We start from the raw sequence: 23658 nt of genomic DNA, 5'->3' as shown, positions 1-23658 counted from the left end.
GTCTGGGCATTTATTCTTTATCGCTACAACCCACTGAGCGAAGTAACACCTTTAAAAACGAAGGTTATGTGTGAATAAAACTCAAATGTGCATATAATTTGTTCTGGCGCCACAGTCACACTACTCATTTGTGCCTATTTTAAGCATTTATGATGCGCCACGTCTGATTAAAAATTAAAAGACCAAACCATGACCCATGCACTACTGAGCTCTTGGAAAGGACATACCAGGTCATGGAGACATTGTCACTTGTGGTAACCTTGCCACAGGGCACAGGAACACCATGACATTTAGAGTCATATTTGGCCTTAGTGGTTATGGTCATCTCTTGCAGTGCCCCATGCTCTGCTGAAACTGAGGAGTAAGCATTCCTTAAATAACCGTAGCGCTGGCATTAGCCAACTGGATTCATGCAGCAAAATCCCCACCCAGGTTCTGTTACCTCCCCTACCGTTCCCATAAGGTCTGAGACGGGGTTAGGTGGCCAAGCCCCCAGCTTACTTACAACTTCCTTAGTTACAAGTGCTTTAATTCAGAATTCGTCACCGTTAAAACTTATGCTCACAGATGAAAAACAACAGAAAGGGTGTCAATTTTTCACCCATGATGGAGAAATTCAAAAGTTCTTTATCTAGAGAAGAAATTTAAGCTCTGGACAACAATTTGAGCAATTCAACAACTTTCTATCCTGACAATTCCGAAGGCAAAACATGCTTTCGGTTACACGTATCAGACAAATGCCGCTTTAGGTTACAAAGAACTAGACTTAACGGAGCGCATTCACATCTCATACAACTCTTTATAAAGTTCAGGACTTCAAGCGAATAAAATGTGGAATATACGGCACAGAAATCCAGACCATAGATCATCATGGGACTGATGCCAGCACTGATGTTTGTCCTCATGAATACAAAATTCATTCTTTTCCTCTCACTACAACACAAATGACTTGTCAATGCCACTGGGACTAGCTACCCCTCACCAGTATTCCTGGTTTAAGTTATTATCATGCCAAATGTTTTTATAGAGATTGAAAATGTGATGTCATTCAAGGGTAAAACCGCAAAGAATTCTGGGAACTCGTGGCAAGAGGTACTAGCGCACGCAGGCTTTCAATTGAAATCAGTTACACAGCGATAAAAAGAAACACAAAAACCTGTCAAGAAGCTGTTGTATTATTAACTGCAATAGCCGGTCGCATGACAGCCACGGGAAGCCAATGGGTAAAGAGATCTTTTTTTTAAATCGGATTACGTTGTTGAAGAGAAATTGTTCGAGTCATGTTTCCGACGTAACAAAGAGGCGATGGATGGCCTGGATTGCAGCCATTCAAAGACCAAATATAACGTCCCAGAACACTCCAACTCACAGGTTAGTTTGCTCCAAACATTTCCACAAAGGTCAGTCTTCTGTTGTAGTTAATACGTCATTTTTCATAACATAATAGGTGATATAGGTTACAAGCAAGTCTGGCGCTGAACAGAAATTGTGGCGCTATGCTCATTTGTTTATTGTGCATAAATAGTGAATTGTCCTGACACAATATTGCGTTTCCCTTCTGTTATTACCATGGTACATTGACAAAAACAAACTTTTATTCACAAGATAAAACAGGTTTTTTGTATCACTAATTGCCCAGTACGATTACAGCATACAGTATTATTGTCACTGCTACATTTCTGTAATGCGAACCAGAAATTATTTCCACTACTAATTAATTACCGTTTAGCTTAAAGGTCCTGTTAATAAACGGTTAACGAATGTGTATTTATGAAGACGATTTGTGAGACTGGTAAACTTATGATACGTACGATGGTCTTTCGTTCTACACGGTGCATTTCAAGGTCCTGTACCCATCCGTCGGTAAACTGTACCTGGGCTTGTTGCAGTGACCTGAAGTTACTAAACTTCATGAGTGTATGCACTCACTCCAAGAACCGTATGATTATAAATATGAGCGTGGTGAAAGTTGGGCAGCACGCTAACGTATTTTGTCCACTCTGTGTGCTCGTAAGGGTATAAACCTTTCACTCCTTTGATTTTTTTCCTCGTATCTTTTCTTTGACTTTTCATCAAGTCTGTCTTTTTACAGACCGGCATTGTTATCCTTCGTTTTGTACATAACATTTTTTGGGGGGCAAAGAAAAAGCAAGAAGGTATTGGAACCGGAGAATGAACGTTTTGCGGTGCTGCAAATGCTTGCATTTGATGCGGTACTTGGATTGTTTTGCCACGAGTTACCGGCATGCAATGCGCGAAAGTCACGTGGTCTGTCAATCTCTATAAAATCTATCATTACCGAATGAAGCTTGGTTCCCTGTGCAGATACTGTGTGAAAGTCTTCAAGTTGTTACACCTCATGACAGTGGTGTAAAAGTGAATTAGAAGTGAGTTTGTCGTTAAGATGAAGGTCAATTGGGCATTTCTATTGTCAAAACAGAGGGGTGAGGTGGGTCTGTGTGCGTGAGAGAGCAAGCACCTCTATGGGGGCTTTTGAACAAAAGGCTGTCTCTTTGATGGATGGACATGTTAAGTTTTGAAACTGTCTTTTGAGATAGGAAAAAAAACCTAAAACCCCCAAGTACTATTTCAGCACACTAGTCAAGCTGTTTTTTCTAGTACTGTGCTATAAAAGTCATGCAGACATAATTCAAAACTTATCTGTACTCTCCATAACCTTTAGCTCAGTAATGCCAGGTAGCCTTACTCATTTCCTTGCTTATGTCACAGCTAGTAGGAAAAAAAAAAAAAAAAAAAAAAAAAAAAAGGCGAATGAGTCTCTGCTGGCAGTCCCGTAGCAGAAGTTCCAGTTCACCATGTCCTCAGACGTACCAAGAAAAAACCCCAGCTGACAGTCACGTCTCATTCAGCCAGCAGTGCAACAAGACATGCTTTATTAGACTAATACAGCATCTAAATGAACTGAATCAGCTTTCCATCTGGTCCCGTGTTTTGTATTTTGTTAGCTTACAGAGGAATGTGATCAATAAGCCTTTAAAAATTTCTTGCTCTCCCACAAAGCAAAGCGTGTAGTGACTTCACTATAACACAATTAAGAGTTCACCTCTCTTCCTCTTCCATCTCACCCCAGCAGTTGGGTGCCAGCCAATGTTAGAACAATCAGGAACTCTAAGGGGGAAAAAAGCAACACTGAAGGCAATTTAGGCTCAGGTTTGGGGCAGTGGCATGAGTGATAGGGATGTTTCTGAGAAACAACAGCAGAGATAGACTATACGGACCAAAGGGAGCGTAAACTGCACATAGCTTCAGTCTCAAATGATCCTGTTGATTTCTTTTTATTCAAATGAAGGCAGAGTTCTTATATTTATGACCTAATGAAAATGGATAACAACCAACCACAGGCAAATACGAATCCCCAAACTGACGTCAGTCCAACAACTCTCACCACAATTTATGCCATGTGAATGTAGGAAGAGGGGGTCTTCAGTTGAGAAGAGCACCGCTCCTGAGCCCCAGTGTTAGCCTTTGTTTGGATTTCATTCCAGTGCTTTTAAATATGTAAAGCTCTCATTTGTGTAATTAACACAGCAGACACCTACATTACTAACATTATAAGACTGATTTATCTTCTTTAGAGGACACACGTGCACACCTATGCCGGACTGCTCTGTGTCACATGGGTGGTTTAATAATCTCTCATCATCTGTCCAATGAACCTGTTGAAGTCATAAAAACAGTGCTTAACTGCCTCTGCAGTCCTGTGCTTATTGGCATATAGCAATCCCAAAACTAAGCAAGAGCTCAGAAACTGCTGACCTCAGAGATGCCGCTCAACACAAAAAGTTTGAATGCGAATCGTGAACCGTTGAGCCCGCCAAGAGCCAACATCCCCACAATGAGGCAGCAAAGTTTCTATCACCTTACTACTCCAAAACCACTCACTTCTCTATATCGTCCACACATCTGATTAGTCAGTAGCACAGTCATTCAAACTGTGAGTAAGGGTTAAGGGAAAGAGGTCAGGATAAGCTCACAATGAGCTATACGAGTTTAGCAACACGTCTGCACGTCAGTTCAAGGGCCACTTTCAGGAGAGCATCTTCTGGATTGTGAAACACGTTTTCAATTCCTCTGACATCCATGTTATCAAAAGAAACTTCCAGCTGACCAATTTCCTGTGTACTCTGAGTCGTTTAATGCAAATTTGAGCCTTTGCAGATTGGATGAGCACTGGGCAGCAGTTTATCCTCAAAGCTCTGCCAGTTCAGTGTTTGGAGCCCATTTTGGGAGGTAGCAACGACCAGCTGCCTCTTAAGGGAATTTCTAGTCCCACAGTTAAGACAGTGTTACCAAATCAGTAGGCAATGGCACTCTGTGACCTCCCACAGCTCATAGAAAACTGCCATAACGTTCATCTGGCCAACGAACGTACTAGAAGGGCAGCGGTTCTCCCCACTGGTGGGTTATAGAGTCATGTTATTGGGAAAAATACATGTGGAAAATTCAGCTTGGTTGTCAAACAGAAGAGTTTGACATCCACCGTGGAACAGGCACTGGACACAGACAGAGCTGTGAGGAGAGCATTTTCTTAGATTAATGGTTTAATTAACTCGGACGGATAAAAAGTTAAAAATCAAATAAATTGCCAGATATTTTCTGGCAGGTTCCCCCATCGATAACCATAATAATCAGTTAAATTAGCATTTCTGCCAAATAAATACCAAGTGTTCCACGGTTTTAACAATTTGCTCGACTAATCTAACATATTCATATCTACAATGAACTCTCAGCTTAAAGTTTTGTTTTTTTAAACCCGCACCCCTGCGGGTTAAAAATACCTGCAGCTGCAGGTTGTGGTCAAATTAAGAATCCAGTTCCACAATACTGGAGGCAGATGCCAGATGATGAAAGTTTTCATGGGAAGCAGTCAGGCTGGTAACAGCAGTGGACAGTCGGTATGGCACGTTTTCAGCGGGTAACGTAAGAAAGCTCACATGGCATATGTTTTGATAAAATTGTGGACAAATGCACTGCTAACAGATCTCTAAATCACAACACCAAAGTCCTAAATGATCATCATTTCCTAATATAACCATCACAGATACCTTCTAATGCTCATTCCTTCCATGTGCCTTGTATTTGATTAGGCAGACCTCTTCCTACAACTAGTGGCCACCCAATTACCTGTCACAGTTTACTGTTGTGGATTGTCAGCTGCACACAGCCACTGAAGCTGGAGATAAGGCCCTTTCCTCCTGGCCTGTCAGCTTTTCCCTGTCAAATATTTATAGAAGCTGAAACGTTAGATGGCCACCATCAGAGTTAAAGCTGTGGACGAGTAAGAGCAAAAAGCAACCCAGAAACCAGAAACCCACGAGCTTAATCTAGTGTCCAGTAACTTCAGACAATGTCTAAAGCTGTAAACTGAACATGATGAGCATTTACTGGATGTGAGGAGGGGGGTTGGGTAAAAAAAATGCCCATGTTTCGCATGAATACCGAGTACTTTTCCAAAGTATTCACAGCCGAGCCAAGGCTTTGAGAGAGGTAACCGCTTAAAATGAGCGGACAGGGCTCAGATAGTCGACGGCACCAGATACCCTCATGTGTGGGCAGTTTGGTGGCTAGTTTAGCTAGCCAGGTTTGCCCCCCTCCCCCCCCCCCCCAAAAAAAAAAAACAGAAGGAGAGAAATGACAGGGGTACCAAACTTTCTGGAAACATGTGTACACGCGCCATAAATGACTAATTTTCACTGATAATTCTTTTACGTTATAAAAGACGTGTTTAAGCAAGACAAGTGGCCGATACCAAGTTTACACAGAGAGGCTGAAACAACGCGATGAAGTAAGCGGGCTGCGGGTCCAGTGGCACCGGGCTGGAGTGAGGGGTGTCTGGGTGTAGCTACAAAAACACGGAAAACCCACCGAGCACCCGGCCACAGCCGGGGATCGCTAAACTACACGCTCATATACCGAACCGGCCGTGGACCTCAGCGTGAAGGCAGGCGGAGCGGGGACCGACCTCCCTCCGCCTGTCAGCACGGACTTCGGGAGCCGACCGGGACGGCACGGAACGGAAAAGGCGCCGCTTACCCTGCTGCTCTGGTAGGCTTCGAACGCCTTCAGCGCGCTGTCAGTGAGTTTGACGTGAAACACGGAGACATTGCTGCCGTTGCTCACTCTTCCACAGGACAGTCCGTAACACTGCTCCTCCTTCAGCGCCGCCATCTTGCTCTCGCTCCCACCACCACGCGCACGGACGCGCTCTGCCGTAAACCGAGAAGTCCCGGTGCTTTTCAATGAATATGCAGTAACGAGCCGGGGAGCGAGGAAGCCCCGTGGGCAAAGCCCGAGTGTCTGCTCAGAAATAATAACGACGACGACGATGATGATGATGATGACACTTTACAGCGTCACACCTGTGTTGCTTTTATAAGTTTGGTAACTGAGCGATGTTAAATTGTTTCAATATTTTGAACGCTTAAAACGAATTGATATTTTAGATGACTTTGATTTTTTTCTGAATATTTTGTAATTTTATGTCATTTTATTAACGACTGAAAAATATACACTGACTATATGAACCAGCACTGCCCAGCAGAAACGCGTAGGTAGAGGGAAACGATAGGTCATCAGATTACGTCAGCGAAACGTCAATGTCTGAAGGCAAGAACACACACACCATGATGGTTTGAGTATAGTCACAACACCCGAGAATGTCCGCTTGTAAACCAATAAAACATGGACAGTGACTCTATCTCTGATTTAATTCATTTAACTATCTCTGTGATGTTTTGGCTTCATGCTGAGAAGGAGCACTCCAGATGTGTTGATGGAGAAGGAGCTTCACCGTGTTTTGGAGAGGAGATGAGTGTCAGGAGTGACTGTATGTGAGAGAGGTGCAGGACATGTACAAGGAACAGGTGGAGGTATGCACCGGAGAGAAGCGGAATAAAAGTCAAGAACAAGAGAGAATACCTGTGTGTGAATGGGAGGGGGTTAGGTGGAACAGCGAAGCTGCAATGAGCAGAGGAAACGAGGCGGATGAGCACAAGAGAGGTATAGAAGTAGGTGATTTTGGTTTATAAGCTGGTAGTGAGAGCTGCTGTGATGAAAGAAGTACAGGAAATGAGTCCAACAGAGGGACAGCTCAGAGTCAGAGAGATGAGGTGGTTTGCACATGTGCAAAGGAGGGAGAGTGGATATCCTGGACAGAGGATGATAAAGATGAAGCTGCCAGGCAGGAGGAAAAGATCAGCCCAGAGGAGGATCATGAATATAGGGAAGGAGAACCTGCAGAGGGCTGGTGTGACAGAGGAGGATACTTGGATAGGAGATGCTAAGGGGAACCTCAGAATGGAACTGCCCAACTATGACTCTGACTTGAAAACAGGCAGATGATCTGGAGCATGTTCTCTACGTTCTCTATTAAAAGACATGGACGCAGCAGCGCAGCTGCAGTCCTTTTATGAATCAGTGCAACCGTCGATGTCTGGGAAACACAACTGCAGAAAGTGACACACAAAGGAAACCGTAGTCTCATGACCGACATGTTTTATTGGGATCAATACAAAATTAACAAATGCATGGAATGGCATAATTACTTTGATCAGCAAGTGTTACGAGTCGATGCGGCTACCAGCTACTCTGATGAAAGCACAGATTTACTGGAGTCGCATTTACTCTAGGTAGGAAAGCAGTAAAATAAATTAACACCAAATGGAACTTAATTTAAGGCAAACTACACAAAAAAAAATTTACAAAGGTGGAAAAAAAAACCTACGCACGCACTCAACATTTGGTCTTAATTGTGATACTGAGGTATAATTTACTGAAAATGAAAAATAAACTCCATTTTAACCAATCTGCTGAGAAATTACCTGTACCGTACTCTGCTGTCACTTTAAAGGGAAAAACTGCATCTCAATTAGGGGAGAAAAAAATAATAATAATAAATAAATATATATATATATATATATATATATATATATATATATATATATATATATATATATATATATATATATATATATATATATATATTTCTCTTTTTCTGGCGGTTGAATGATGGTACACATGACCGAGCATGAATAAATCTCCTGGTTTTAAAATGTAATCCAGCAGTCATGTGCTAAATAATGTATGCTGCCTCTGATTGTTGCTTTCCCTCTGCTTTCAGAGAGGTGTCTGCGTTACCTGCGACTCTTCGTGAGGCGTTTCTCACTTGCAGGCTCCTTCGCAGTTCCTAATGACGTGGGCACAATTTTAAGACCATCTCTCCGCACCCCCACAAAGTTCAGCGTACACCCACCAACTTAAACATATCCAAAGACCGCAGTACTGCTCTACAGGTGTTTCAATAATAGTGTGTATGTGTGTAGAATCAGTACAAAGGGTCAGAGAGGTAGTGCACAATGTAGAGCATCATTAGAAACGTGAGTGTGTGCGCCGTTAGAAAGTGAAATTGTATCTCTTGCATAATAAATATTACTTCAAATGCACAATCTGACACTGAACTATAGCAACAAATGGTAACATTTCACAGCAGCTGATTTTTTTCTTAAATCTATTTTTACACTTTTCGCTTCAGCGTTCCGATAATCGCTTTGAACTACCAGACTGGAAAAACGATGGCAGCAAAAGAAAAGATTCAAAACGACAGATATTAATAAACCTACACATTTACAAGGTTGGAATTACATCTCCCATATTACATCATTACCGATGACGTCGAATTTGTCACAAAGTTCTCAAACATAGCAGAGAGGAGAGAGTGACGGCGAAGAGGCAACTGACCGACTGACATTTCCACCTCCTTTGACCAAAGGTCAGAAGGCACTGCCAGATGTGCTTTTGTGTTTCGGCTGGCCCGCTGCGTGGGACTGGTCAGGCCGTCGCTACAGGTTCGCATCAATTTCTAGCAGCTATGACAACAGATAAGGCTACGCCGCCGATGGCTACTGCAGTGGCGCCAAAAAGCCACTTCCAGCTGAGACCCTGGGGAAACAGAAACAGAGTGCATGTTAAGCAAGTCGAATGATTTGTTGACTCACTGAAAAGCTCAAACAAACAAAACTCCACATCCTGTTTTATTGGTAATACTGATTAAGTCTGCGAACCACAGCTTTAACTCAGCTTTTTAGCGACAGTCTCACCCATGATGACTTGGCGCGTGGTTTCTGCGTGCTGCTGTTATCAGAGGGGTTACCGAGCATCTTCTTATACATGGCCTGCTCTGCTCCCCGCTGCTCCGAGTGCTTCTTCACCAGCTTGGAGAGCTCAGCGTGGATCGTCTGCACACAACAGGCGACACAATTACACGATTCAAAGCTGCTCTTCAGTCTAGCACAACTGCTGACGTGCAGGACACGCAGCCGGAGTGCCGATTTCTGCGTCCCACGTACGTCAGGACGACAATAAGCAGAAAACACAACTTTGCAAGAGGAATACGACCAATATTTTTCCGTACTGATGAAACACTTAAGATAATCGAATCCTGGTGAAACATGAAATTTGATTTGTGTATGCATGTTTTTGTCTTCCAAGAAATCATTTTGCCCACATGGTGACAATTATTCCAGGATATGGGTCTAGTTATTGTTCCAGGATGGTCTGCTACATGAGTCACTTGCTAATGACTAAGCAAACTAGCTTTTTCAGACACAAAAACTTTTTCTGCTTAGTAAAACAACCTGATCAAAGATTGAGTTTACAGTAATGTTCACTTAACCGTGTATTCTGTCTGTGGAAATGTTTCAACACAGAGGATTTGTCAGTTTCAACCTAAGACGCCACAATGGTTCTATCAACCGTTCACCAAAGACACAAAACTGACAGATGACTAACTTGTCCCTGAGACAAATGATAAGGGTAAACGAAACATCCTGTTCTAGCAGCACGTGTGTCCAAACGCTGTGCTGAGACGTTCGAAGGCCGTCTAAATTGGACCCATCATATCCGCATGTCATTTCAAAAAAGTAAATAGACAGGAAAATCATCTCTCACGCATCCGAGTTTGAGATGGGGGTGTGAATGGCTGACACCAGTGAAGAAAAAAAAGCAGACAGTGTGTCTATTAGAGAAGAGGACGACAGTGCGTCATCCTGTCACTTCATACGCCTGCGCCTGTCCAAGACCGCCTCATTTATTATAACGAGAGTGCCGCGGTATTGTTGACGCTTCTTGCTGTTAGAACACGGGTTATTTAAGGAGCCTTTTCAGCTTTTGTGGCATATTTTAGCATTAAAAAGGGAAATATAGCACCAAATTAGAAACATGGTGACACAAAATGATGACTCTTATGAAATCTGAATTCTTTCCCCCCCCTGGTTTAATTCAGTTTCTTAATCTACTTTGTTTTTAAATATAGCTTTGGTACGTTTCATTTTAATACCTCTGGTTTATTCCATTTGCTACACCTCTGTACTTGTTTCAGATTCGCAGATATCAGACATTTAGCTGCATTTCCCCAACTACTCTCACAGGCCCATTAACTTAGCAATTCACCCGAGCCGCAGAAACACTCCATTATACTTGCACTGTGTGTGTTGGCTGAAAAGAGGTATGGAGGCCATGTGCTGTTTGACAGATTTGTGTAGGACTGAAGTGGGGAGTTCTGGGCACGAGCACCAAGCTGCTGCAGCTTACAGCTGATCCAAGAAGCCCACACGTTTAGACGAGCTTCGTCAAACGGCCTCGCGTAGCCAAAGAACCACGTATACCCGGCTGTATAAGCAGAACAGAAACAGTGTTTATGTGCTGGATGTGAGTAGAACCTATTCACATCAACAATCTGGAGACGGACCCATTAAACTGATCAATTGGCTCTACAAATAGAGATACTTTACCCTATAGCCCCATCTGCTGGCCATAGGAACACAGTTATTTGTCAACACCACAACATGTAGCCAACATTTAATCACACGAGTCCAAAAGTAGGGGCAGCGGTGATTAGCACTGTTGCTCCAGGTACTCTGGATTCCCCTCACAGTCCAAAGTAACTGGTGATGCTGAACTGCCCATAGGTGTGAATGTGGGCGTGAACGCTCGTCTGTCTCCGTGTTAGGCCTGCGACAAACTGGCGACCTGTCTACCCCGCCTCTTTCCCCTCATGTAGCTGAGATAGCGCTCACCCAACCGCCCGCAGGACCCTGATAAAGATAAGAGAAAGAGAATGGATGGCCAAAAATACCTTGTTGCTTGGTTCCAGTTTAAGTGCCTTCCTTAAAGTCTGGATGGCTTCTGTGTATTCACCTTGCAAGGCCAGCACCTAAAGCAAAGACAGGTACCTTTGAATAAGAGAACCAACGAGTTTACTGACAGAAGGAAACCGAAAGCATGAGAGCTACGCACACCTTGCCCATGCGGAAAAGTGCCTTTATGTTGTCTGGCTGGTGTTCGAGTGCTGACACGCAGGACTTGAGCGCTGCATCGTAGTGGTCCAGTTTCAGCTGAGAAGCAGCCATGTTGTTTAGACACTTCACTTTCACATCCAAAAGCCCCTCTTCCTCCTCGGGGGTGATGTCAACTACAGCAGGAACAAAAGAAGAAGTTAAAAAAAAAAAAGAACAGTGCAAGTTATTATTCAAATGGTGCGTCATTACATTAGAGGAACACTGGTTAAGCTAATAATGTGTTTTCACTACAACAGCCAAATCCAAATTTACAGGAATGCATTGTCAACGTGAGCATCGGCAGATCTCACCTTTAGAACTAGACTCCGTTATCTGCAGGGCAATGCTATACGAATTGACAGCAAAGGCGTAGTCTCCGCGCTGATAATGGACATTGCCCCGCTCTCTCTTTTGGCTGGCCAGGGCAATCTTCTCCGCAGGGGGTAGCAGCTCCAGGTCTGGAGCATCAGTAGCTTCCAGCAGTTTCACTTCTAGGGACAGCTCAGCATTTGCAGGAACTGCAGGTTCAAGACTGGAAAGGGAAAGACAAACAATCAGAGGCAGGGTTTAAGAGAGTAAAAGTCAACAATCACTGGATTACACAGGAAACAGGACCTGTCACATGTCCCCGCATAGAACGGAAAACCGTTTTTCGTACAGTAAAAAGTAGGTTTAGCTTTTTAAAATGTAGTGCTTGGATGCGTTTGTTTTTTGTTTTTTTTTAAATCGACATTTAAGTCTGCATTAGAGATTAGCTTAACCTGTGCATAGAGCCATCCAGGTTTGCTTCAGCGTTTGGAGATATATTTCTTTAGGCGTCCTGATGATGGATCACTTACATTTCTAAAAAGATGCTTTAAAAAATAAAAAAATAAAAAAATCTCCACAGAACAGCAGCCTCTGGCAGCAATATTAAAACTGCTGAATGAAGGGTAGTTTGGTCCGAGGAAAGAAACCACTGCACTTTTCTACATAATGGAAAGAGAAAAAGCCTGCAGTGCAGAGGAGCACTACGCCTTTCCTTCAATTTTCAGCTCATATGAAAGTTAGGAACTTCATTATGGTCACAATGTAGCACTGCATCAAAGACGCACATAATCAAATGAAGACAAAAAAACAAAAAAAAAAACACAACCTAAAAATCTTCTGAAATAAAAACATGGACTTCTTTATGAACTGAAGACCAGCAGTGACGGGTACAGCATCACTCTTCTCACTCGCTCCCTCTCTTTTATTAACACACACAAGTGTTACATTGTCATATTACTACATTTTCTTATATAAAAGTATTCTGCAGCTATTGAAAACATTACATTAAAGTTTACAAGCAGTAATTAGATACATCCACAGTCAGACGATTAAACACTGCTGCGTTCGCGAGTCTAAAAATACTCTCAGGTTTAATGAATGCGCAGCATCAATAAAGCGTTTCTTTGAGATGCCACCAGCTACTGGGCAGACAACAACGCCTCTCTGTGTCTCTCTCGAGATGGGCGATATAAACAAAAATCAGAAAGATGAGAGCTACCTGCCCTGTGTGAAAAAGTAACTGCTCCCCTTGTGAAATGATAAATGAACTGTGGCCTGATCACTGTCAGAGCTGCTGAATCACTTCAATAGAAGCTGTCTGACAAAGTGACGCAGGCTAAAAGATCTAAAGAAACAGCTGAGAAACAAAGTCACTGACATCCATCAGTCTGGGAAAGATTACAGAGACATTTCTGAGGCTCTGGGACTCCAGTTAACCACAGAGAGATCCATTATTCACACATGGAGAAACTGGGAAAGGTGCTGAACCTTCACAGGAGTGGCCAACCAAAATTCACCCAGGAGGTCACAGAAGAACCAGAACAACAAGGTCAGAGGTCATGACTCAACCATAAGAAAGAGACTGGGCAAAAATGGCCTTCATGGGAGAGTCCAAGGAGAACACCACTGCTGACCAAGAAGATCACAAAGGCTCGTCTCACATCTGCCAACAAACAGCGGGATGATCCCAGAGACTCCTGGGAAAATCTTCTGACTGATGATACAGAAGCTGAACTTTCTGGAAGGTTTGAGTCCTGTTACATCTGCATCAGACTAACAGCGTTTCATAACGAGAACATCCCAGCAGCAGGTGGACACAATGGTGGTAGTGTGATGGTCTGGGGGGCTCTGCTGCTCCAGGACGTCTCGCTGTAACTGAGGAAACCATGAATTCTGCTTCATACCAGAAGGAGGATGTCCGCAAATCACTTCATGTCCCGAAGCTTAAGCGAAATCAAGCAGCAGAGCAATGATCCAAACACAGCAGCAAGTCCACCTCTGATTGGCTCAGAAAGACTAAATGAATGTTTTGGAGTGTCCAGGTCAAAGTCTGGACTTAAATCAGACTGAGCTGCTTCAGCGTGACCTTAAACAGGCGTTCATGCTGGAAAACCCTCCAATGTGTCTGAATTAAAACATTTCTGCAAAGAAGAGTGGGCTAAAGTTCCTCCACAGTGACGTGAAAGACGCACTGAAGGCATCACAAATGCCTGGTGGTGGAACAGCCAGTTATCAGGTTTAGGGGGTAATTACTTTTTGATTTTTGTTGTTTGATTGTTGGGTTTTCCCTGTTCCTGTTACAATATTAAATCACTATGAGATTATTATTGTTATTCATTATTGTAGAAGGATTCCTCTGTTTTAATTGGTTAAGATAAAGCTCTTTATAAACCAGAACCACACCAATAGATCGGCTAATATTAGCTATGTGCCGATACAGCCTTATCGGCCACGATAACCCTCACTTAACTCTAAAAACTATTGTGAGAAACAGTGGCACAAGCCAAGACCTGTGCTCTCCAAAGTGTGATCAGAAAGTCACTAAAGCTTCATTAGATAAGTGGACAAGACAGTGAACTGAAACCCACTTTTAAATGAATTAGCATTGTGAGAGGGCCATTATTAAACTTTGATGCAAAAGAGTTTAAAAATAACAACATGCAAAAACAGCCTCAAACACTTCCTTACCTTCCTCTGGCACCATATGCATATTTGGCATCAGTCTGGATGAGCGCCTCCTCTCCCATCGCCATGAGCTGGACTGTCAGATCCAGTGCCTGAAAAGGAGAAAAGCTCTCTTCAGAAAAATAAGGAATCACACATGAAGTGTGCAAACTCTGCACACAAACTTCTGCAAAGACCATTAACAAACTAATCTAACAGGTCTTTACCTGGATTACATCACCATCTCCCAAAGTGAAAGCGAGATCAGGCTTCTCCTCTACTAAAGTCCCGTCCACCAGGCTCGTTTTAAGACGGATTTTCACATTCTGTCCTTTCTGTGGTCGACTGTCTCGCCCTTTGCCTTCCTTCAGGACTTTTTTCTTCAACTGCCCGTTACCTGGAATCAGACACAGTTACAAGTATTACAACACTGACCACTGTCCATATCAGGCTCAATGCCCATCACTAATCAAGGAAAGTGCAGCACAGCCTACACTACTGTTGAGCACATCATGGGTCCTACCTACCCAAAACATCCAGCCATTCATCGACTTGACCTGTAGGGTCGGGGTCACCGTTTGCATTTTCTGAATTTGTGGGTTTCACCTTCCCTTCCCCGGCATCTTCCAGAGGAGGCGGCTCGTCGTCGTCAATGTCTTCCTCATCTAAAACCTCGAAGTCTTCTCCGCTGTCCAACAGCGACGTTTTGCTGTTCTTCTTTGCTGATTGCGCATTATCGTGGCTATCCGACTCCATAATCTCCTCTCTGTCAGTCATTAGCAGACCCTTCTGGTAAAAAAAAAAAAAAGACGGGAGACAACGTCAAAAATGATCCTTTGCCTAACTCTTAATGTGTGTGCCCTCCCTAAACACGGAGTCCAATTCAGATTAAAGCCCAAAAACAGTGTTTAAAGATCCCCTGTCAGTCACACACCACTGAGCTTGTTACAGGCTAACAGCACTGAAATAAAACCTTCTTTCGCTCTGAATCGATCGGGATTATTGATCATTTTAGCGTGACGTGATGCGATTTCACCTCAACATTACATGTTAACTGTTGTTCTACAGCAAGAAAGCCAACCACACGTTTCGAGAAGTTTCTAACAAGTTGCTCTGCTGTCATGTGTTCCCACACGGATGGCAGGCTGCTGCTAGCACACGTTAGCCGAGGATGTACAGCTAGCTAGCTGCTAGTTGTCAACATTAAATTAGCAATTTTTTACTGTCTCTGAGTGTTTATCACTGCTTATACCGACCCCGGTGGAGTGAGTCAGAGTTAGGGATTTTATAATAAAAAGCCTGTATCAAAACAACCGGACACTTACCCTGAAATTGTCTGTGAAGAGCCGTGTTTTGGTTCTGAGCAGTCTCCTTTAGCTCGCAGTGCTGAAGTTAGGTTGCTGTTGGAGAACATGAAGCCAGTGAGACCTGGATGTGTCGCTGCATACCAATATCAACCTGACTTCGCCCCGATCTGTTAACAGCCCCAAGCAGGCTGCTTCCTGTTAACCTTGGATGTTTCATGCTTATTCATAATTTACCTCAGAGGCAGCGATGTACGCCTGCAGCTGCTATTTGTAATGATATAAAATGACTTATTTTTGCTAGTTTAAAACACCGACGAACACACTGAAAGCTAAGAACACTCAAAATGTATTAAATTAAAAACAAAACAAAACAAAACAGTTTGTATCAGTGATTTAGTGGGTGAATTTACACATGAAGACTTTGTGTGCAGCTCTCTAATGTTTTGATTTATTCTGAACAGTGTTGGGTAAGTTACTTTAAAATAGTAACTAAGTTACATTACTAGTTACTTCTATCAAAAGTAACTCAGTTACTTCAAGTTACTCGTTACTTTCAAAGTAACTAGTTACTAGGGAAAGTAACTTTGGTTTTACTCAGAATTCTCTTGTTAATGTGTTGCTTCCATAACTTTGCCAGTCTTCTAGCTTGCTTACTTGCCACAAGTGCATTGTGCCACCTACCAATAGAAAGGAAAAGATAATGTGCATATTTCCACGAGAGAAATCCCACGCCTGGACCGTCATTGACTGCTGCCATGATTCTAGCCTACGTCACAGTGTCATGTGCGCCTTTTACATCCAACACAAAAACTGCAGTCGTGGTGCTTTGATTGTACTCAGAACTCGGAAATTCTGCCTTCTGAATAGGAAGATGTAGGTAACACCAGACTGCAGATGAGCTGCATACAGGGCTGGACTGGGACAGAAAATTGGCCCAGGCATTTTGACTAGAGACTGGCCCGCCATTATAGGAAAACTCATAAAGCCTTTGAATGAAAACAAACGCTGTTGTGACAGTGATGTACACTGTCTTGATGGTATATATGCATCAATCTATCAATCGTTTGTTGTAAGATTCAGATAATTATGTTTTAAAAGCTAGATATTTTAAATGAGAATAAGAAAGAAAAGTATTTCCTTGTGCCCACCTATCCCTGTTAATGCCCTACCTGGCCCCCCTGGCAAAAACTTTGCTAGATCCGCCCCTGCACAGTTACCAGCTGTCAGCTACATAAAAAAAGGATCCTGGTGTTATTTGTCTCTCAGAAACAGTTCATAACTTCCCTTCAACTCATTCATGTCACCTAAAAGGTAAACCTGTTTCTCCATCACCTGTTCAGCTCTGATGATTCAGTAAGGACATCTCCTGGTTTCATCTTCATGTTTCCCTCTCACCAGATAACCAAACCGATATCATGACCAGCAGCTTTTTTGCAGCTGTGGCTCCAGCAAACATCAGCTGATAGTAGAAATTAATATTAAATAAATTATAACAACACCTGATCAAGCTTAAACGTGCTGCTGTTGTTTAACGCGACATCGGCTGGTTTCCTCTCTCTGGCGCAAAGTGACCGATAAACAAACAAGAGAGAAAAGCCGATCAGCTGATCACTGATCAGTTTTCATGATTGAAGTAGAAACAGGAGAGGGAGGGGCAGAATGAAAGAAGAAGAGGCAGCTGTGCAGCAAAGACACAGAATAACTCCAGCTTTGTGTCTTTTTCATTGTAGCTGAATTACGGGACAAACTGTTCCTTTTCACCTCAAAACGCTTAATATTTTCTCTTAATACCAGACGGGACGGTTGGCAACTCTAATAACTTATGAACAAAATAAAGTTCAACATGATTAACTTCATAGCACCCACCCAGCTGTATAGAAACTCCGTCATGCTAGCTAGTACGCAGTACGGAAAAAGTCAGAATAACGAAAATAAACTCCACCTAAACTTGGTTTATATCTGACCCAGATAGACTGCAGGTCATAACTTCTTACCTGAAGTTCAGTTCACACTCGGACCGGCGGCCGCCTCGGGTCTCTTTTCCTTCGGCGTCCCCTTTCTCTCATCCACCTGCTGGCCTCCACCACTTGCTAATGTTACTGAATCTGTCGAAGCTCCGCGATAGCCACCACACGAAGTAACGAGTAACGACCCTATCTAAATCCCAGTAACGACTAACGCGTTCCTGATTTTGGCATAATAACTAGTTACCGTGCTCGTTACCACAAAAATAACGTAGTTACTGTAACGCGTTACTTAATAACGCGTTAGTCCCAACACTGATTCTGAATAATGATTTTAAAACTGTTATTTACATATTCACAATGGCTAGACATGCGTTTCATCCAAACACAAATAAACAATGCTGATGTAAAGTTTTCCAGGAAAAAGATGTTTCCAGTGGAAATATGTTTTTACTGATTAACATCATCACAACCAAGCAAAAGTCTTGAGTCACCCCTCAGGCTTGGTTAATGGGAAATAACTGCAGCACCTTATTAGAAAACATAGATGGAAATACAGTACAGAAGAGGCTTTAAAGTATTTGGTATGACCACCTATATTCTTCAACACAGCCTGGATTCTCTTGAATGAATCATCTGTAGTCGATGTCAAAAGAAAAACGTAGAAAATTCTTCAGAAAGCCCGCAGGACTATTGCTCAAGCGCACTTTCAAAATATGATAAAAGCCCGGCTCGTTGGAAGCAAAATATGAAGAAACGAGGGATGACTCAAGAGCGATTGCCCGAGACTATATGGAAGATGAGTTAAATGAGCGCTAAGAGGGAGAGAGAGTCAAACAACAAGGAAAAATCAAATGACATTTATTATTGATGCATTGTTTCTTTTTTGATAAGCAAATTATCTGTTTTTCTTTCAGTCTAAAGAAACTTTACAATATAAAGAAACATACAAAGAACATCTTTATTACCTACACAAGACACCTAAGTCCCTAAGACAAGATTCTGAACTATCCTACCATGAAATACAAAGCAAACCCAAGAGACAGACTGCTTCATATTGAATACTGCCGTGTCATCAGAAAGGACCGTGAACGGTACAGGAGAATCGTTAAACGCCCTTACCCCGATTCCCCACCCCTCCCCGTCTCAATACAACCCCCCCGCCCGACCAGCAAATCTTCCTAATGGTACAGTATTATACATCACAATAGAAGTACAGAGATGGCCGACGATCGATATACACAGAGGACTGAGAGAGGATCAGTGAGAGAGCTTCAAACTATACAACGCTATTACAGGAGCGAATAGCAAAGGACACAGTTTTCCCCATAAGTATTACATTTTGATCTTCTTAATTTAAAATGAGGTTTCCTTAAGTATTTTTTCCTTTTTAAAAGTTTCTTAAATTGATAAAAATCCTTCATATTAAAAACTGCAATATGAGGTCACATGTTTTTTTTTGTGAGAAGATGCCCTTTTTTGTCATTTTTCTGGAAAAACTATTCACACGATTTTTCAAAACCAAAAAAAAAGGAGTGGAGGGCAGAGCGAGGACGCCGCGGCTCTTTGCTCCTCTCTGTCCCGTCCTCCCCGCCACGCACGCCTTTAGCGTACGGTTTGCATTAAGCATGTCAATGTATTCTATACATTTAGCCATGTTTACTGTATTCTAGAAATTTAGCCACATGAGCCAAATAGTCAGTGCATCCTTTCACTATGAAAAACATGGACAGATCTATTTATAATTTACTTTCAGCTGTATTCATTGGTAGTGACTGACATATCAAAACATGTCAATGATATCAAAATGCATTATACAGTATTTACAAAAAGGGAAATTAAAGGGTGAGGGGTGTGGAAGGAGGGGGGAGGGGTGTGGGAGGCATGTGTCACTACATAGGAGGAACACTGGACTGAGTGATTTCCAGGCCACCAACGGCCAGACCCTGGAGATGTCCCTGTTTAACGCTGTGTACAAACTGTTCACATTGATATCAGGAAATTGAGAAGTACATCACCACCACCCATAGAGGCAACACTGGTTGCTCAGTTGTCGTTGGTTTGAAAACAGCTGCGAAGCAACTGAAAGAAACAGTTTACCCTCTGAACCGGTGACAGCGAGCGTTTATCAGAAACAAATTAAATAGTGTACTGTGTGACATTGACGTCTCTGTGTGCAGATTCTATGGGCTTTATTTTTTTAAATCAATTTCATACATTTGAAATTAAAAACAAAAACAAAATGGAAACTTATTGATTGCAAGTAATCCTCTTCTTTAGATGGTTTACGATCAACTCCCAGCCCATCAGCGCTCCCACGGGTCCGTTATCCCGCACATGTGGGACTCACTGATGGGAACTCCACAGAGGCAGGTATTTAACGCACAGTTAAGAAGGTGGACCCAGCAGGATTTGTGATTTCAACCCAAATGAGTGTCTCCCACATTTGCTTCCAGCCCAAAAGGAGTTGCTGGATGGACCAGAATGAATCCTGGGAGGAGAAAAGGGGCCACTTGGAGTCCATAAAAACAGTGAAATCAAACAAAGCAAGAGGATGAAGGGTAGGGAAACACGTTCCAGGAATCACAGACGACTTGTAAATAACAAATAATTAAAACAAAAGATAGAAAAGAAAACACAGTACAAGCTAAATATGTTACATTTACAGAAAAGACCCAATCCGTAGAGGAGACGAGTGGATTCACAAAATTTCTGAATTAAAAATGGCGCCTGACAATCACGTCAGGGTGTCATCAGAGCCGTTTTCTACCAGCAAAAGAGCAGGAAGCTAAGAGAAGGGTTACTTTTTAAGACAGTACAGTTAGACGTGTGATCGTCAGGTGCATCTACAGACACACTGTACCTGAAAACACAACTCGGTTACCCAGATATTCTTCCCGTGAAGTTTGGGGAACACATTTAGGAGACAAACATTAAAGGAGGTTTGTGACGCGAGGCTGACGGTGGCAGAAACGAGACGAACAACAAATCAAATCACGTAAACAGAAAATCATTGTGCATTTTTCGAGCGTGTGCTTATTCTTTCACCGTCGCTGCTGCTGCTGAGAGAAAATGTGCCCTTTACAGGAAATCATAACTACATTAATCAAACGATATCAATTATGAAAATTAGAACAATAATATCAGCAACAACAAAAAATACAAACACTGAATGAAAACCGTTCTCGCCCCAAAATGACATCATCAGTTCATCTTTTTTAACCAATCCTGTCACAGGAGCAGAGATGAGGGCTCTCGGCCCCGGGTCGGAGGACTGCTGCGCGCCCTTGTCAGTTTTAATCAGCTTGATGTGAGAACAGGGTGACGGTTGGGCCTGGACGTCACCCACTAGGGCAGGTTTCGGATGCGAAAAAGACACGCTTGGGGCAGGTTCGCGGTCTCACGGCGCTCGGACCCTCGACGGGGCAAAGACGAGATCCTTCCTGCTGCTTGGAGGCCTTTTCATGTTCTTACACCCAGTTTGGAGGTGTTGGTGGGATTGGGGGCCTTGAGGCGAATCCTGCCTTCCAGGGGAATCCCCAGGGGCTGTGTGGCACAGCACACCATCCACGAATAGGAGGAAGAGGAGGAGGGTAATGCAAGACGCATCAGGGTGGACGGGAAAGGGAGGTTGAGATAAAGGGAGATGAAAAAGTAAAATAAAATAAAAGATTAAAAAAAAAAAAAAATCACACACTCATCGTCATGTTGGGTGAATACTGTAAAGAGAGAGAAAAAGAGAGCAAGGGAGAAAAGATAAGCTAATACTATATTTAACTTGTTCCACTATCCAGTTTAATATAAAAGCAGTTCAGCTACTTAAACTAAATGCCATGTCAAGTCCACCAGCCTTCAGCAGCAAACAGTACACAAAGCTCCTTCTAGTTTATTCTGTATGTCAGTAAACTCAGCAAGCAGAGCGAAGCCCAGCCCAGAGAGAAAATGTGAGGGAATTTCAGATCACAGTGACGGTACAGTCTGACATTAATCACGCTACGGCAATCACTCCATGCACCAGAGAAGGCATGATGTGTGTTATTGTCCATGCTTGTGTGTGTGCATGCTGTGTTTCTGCGAGAGAGTCGGACAAAGCTGGGAACATGGGGCGTGACACGAAGGACTGTGCAGGGGGCAGATTTCCAAACCGTGGAGACTTTTGTGTGAAAAACAACACAGTGTTAATTTAGCTCTTATCATCGTAAAGCAAGGCAGCACTACAAGGTTTCCTGACAGCTAACTCACAAGTTCACAGGAGACTGTGATTAACATGCACGGATCAGTAAAAATACAATAAAACTAATAAAACTGACAAACACCAGCAGCAGGATATGGATCATCTGTGGCATCTGAACACAGATTTGAACTGAGCAATGAGGAAATGAAAGGTTTTCATTGCTCTGTCTCTTAATGTTAACAAAAATAAGCCAACTAAATCCAGTCTAAGCTACATCTAAGCTTGTAGTAACACTGAGGCCCTCCATATTTAAAAATCACAGCTCTCAGCTCAGCCACATATCTGCACCGAGGTGAGATTTCACGCTGACAGAAGATTTTTGTGCTGTTACACTCTCCACCCTGTGTTTTCATAGTAAAACATCTTCAAAGCTCTCAGTCTGTTAACATAATGATGTTCTGGAGCAAAAGGAGTAGTTTCACGTGACTGTCATGTCTTAATTTTGAAAAACGTCTCACTTCAGTCTGGTGGTAAATGAATCCTGCCTGAGACGGCAGGGGACTTGCCAGCTTTCTAAAATGGATCACTTCAGACCTCCATCTATATTTGTCTTTAGAAAACCATCCCCCAGGTCGCCGTGGACAATTGGCAGCTACGATCATCTAACGTGGAGGGCGTGAGTGAGTCTCATGCCGGCGGGAATCTGTGTCAAACACTTTGAGTGGTTTTTTTGTGTGTCATACGACACGGTACTCACACTTTCACTTTGGAATGGGTTTAAAAAGTTGCCTGCCATCTCGCCGTCATCCCGCGGAGTGCCGGGAGGATTGTTCATGCCTGCCATATTGTTGGGAGAATTCTACAAACGTGGACGAAACGCACCAATGAGAATAAAGAACTCATACAGACGGACAAAGAGAGACATGCAGGCACGGACAGTCTTACCTTTGGCAACCCATCCATGTCACCAGAGCCTGAATTAGAAAAGGAAAAAGAAAAACAGTGTCAGTGCAGGATATCCAGAGCTAGCAGAAATTGCTTGCACTTAAACAACTAATGGCTTTTAATTAAGCTATTTGTTACACATACAGATGAGCACTAACTCAGCTGGCTTCAACAATCATGTCTCATACATCAACAGGATCAATTGGCCTAACTCACTGCCCCACTAATCAATTTTCCCTTTGCTCAATACTGAGACAACACTTCCTTGATCTGCCATTAGAGGGCAGAGTCCACCTTTTAAAAGCTTTTCAGTGTCATAAGATTCAGTGTATGGGCTCATAGCTTACTGTACCGCATCTTTAGGTACGCACCTAGTGATCCATTCATATGATGCTGATCCATAGCACCCATTCCACCCATGGGCCCATCAGGACCTGGTCCCATTGGGAACTAAAACAAAAAACAGGCACGTCAGTCATTTTTATTTCTATAGTCCAATATAATAGATCAAAAATTACCATCAGAGGGTTTTAAGACAAAACGGCTACAGCTAAATAAGGTACTGTCTCTCAGTATTTTTGCAGCTTGGGGAACACAACATGTTAGCTGACTGGTTTATAAAAAGGAAAATAAATAAATATATGAAAACTGAGCCAAACGTCGATACGTACATTAGGTCTATTACCACCAGGGCCGATGGGGTTCATCATTGTGTAGATGTTTTCGCTTGAATTTGTTGAATCTACGAACAGAAGAGCAGGTGGATGTTTAGACTCACTGTGCTTCACTTCCCCCAGCCTGGGAAGCACTTACAGGTAAACTGCCTCTTTTTATACGCAAAATCCATGAAAAATTATTGAAAGAAGTTTTGGTCCTTGAGGTAAAGAATGGGGAAAACTGAAGACACATAGGCAGCACCAATTTTACGATTGGTGTAATTG

The 23658-nt window shown here is 42.8% G+C and overlaps 3 protein-coding genes across 6 annotated transcripts in view; all 3 read right to left on the bottom strand.

The window, feature by feature from the left end:
* ell (elongation factor RNA polymerase II) overlaps window positions 1–6485 on the bottom strand; it is a 38074-nt gene extending 31589 nt beyond the window's left edge. The window contains exon 1 of the mRNA XM_085152272.1: window positions 6055–6485. Coding sequence (XP_085008398.1) covers window positions 6055–6189 — 135 coding nt within the window. The 5' untranslated portion in view covers window positions 6190–6485. The remainder of the gene's footprint in view (window positions 1–6054) is intronic.
* Window positions 6486–7498: 1013 nt separating this feature from the next.
* Window positions 7499–15816, bottom strand: fkbp8 (FKBP prolyl isomerase 8). 3 transcript variants are annotated; one of them, XM_085152279.1, is made up of 9 exons: window positions 15653–15816; window positions 14855–15113; window positions 14555–14724; window positions 14352–14440; window positions 11666–11886; window positions 11316–11488; window positions 11153–11230; window positions 9117–9254; window positions 7499–8958 (listed from the first exon to the last, which is right to left on the bottom strand). In XM_085152279.1, the coding sequence occupies exons 2-9, from the start codon at window positions 15102–15104 to the stop codon at window positions 8872–8874; spliced, it is 1206 nt and encodes a 401-aa protein (XP_085008405.1). In that variant the 5' UTR covers window positions 15105–15113; window positions 15653–15816; the 3' UTR covers window positions 7499–8871. The 3 variants fall into 3 exon arrangements, with proteins under 3 accessions (XP_085008405.1, XP_085008404.1, XP_085008406.1); XM_085152278.1 differs by having other exon boundaries at window positions 14855–15116; window positions 15653–15815; XM_085152280.1 differs by lacking the exon at window positions 15653–15816 and adding an exon at window positions 15375–15602 and having other exon boundaries at window positions 14855–15116.
* Window positions 15817–20925: 5109 nt separating this feature from the next.
* Window positions 20926–23658, bottom strand: part of ssbp4 (single stranded DNA binding protein 4) — an 86332-nt gene continuing 83599 nt past the window's right edge. The window contains exons 13-17 of one of the 2 annotated variants that reach the window (XM_085152275.1): window positions 23389–23459; window positions 23089–23167; window positions 22718–22746; window positions 22530–22631; window positions 20926–21144 (exon numbers count right to left, since the gene is read on the bottom strand). In XM_085152275.1, coding sequence (XP_085008401.1) covers window positions 21061–21144; window positions 22530–22631; window positions 22718–22746; window positions 23089–23167; window positions 23389–23459 — 365 coding nt within the window. In that variant the 3' untranslated portion in view covers window positions 20926–21060. Of the gene's footprint in view, window positions 21318–22529; window positions 22632–22717; window positions 22747–23088; window positions 23168–23388; window positions 23460–23658 lie in introns of both variants that reach the window. The other variant, XM_085152276.1, reaches the window with a different exon arrangement.

This window comes from Neolamprologus multifasciatus, chromosome 23 (assembly GCF_963576455.1).
Source record: "Neolamprologus multifasciatus chromosome 23, fNeoMul1.2, whole genome shotgun sequence".
NCBI lineage: Eukaryota > Metazoa > Chordata > Actinopteri > Cichliformes > Cichlidae > Neolamprologus > Neolamprologus multifasciatus.
The sequence above is the reverse complement of the archived record's forward strand: the minus strand, read 5'-3'. Positions and strand labels throughout refer to the sequence as shown.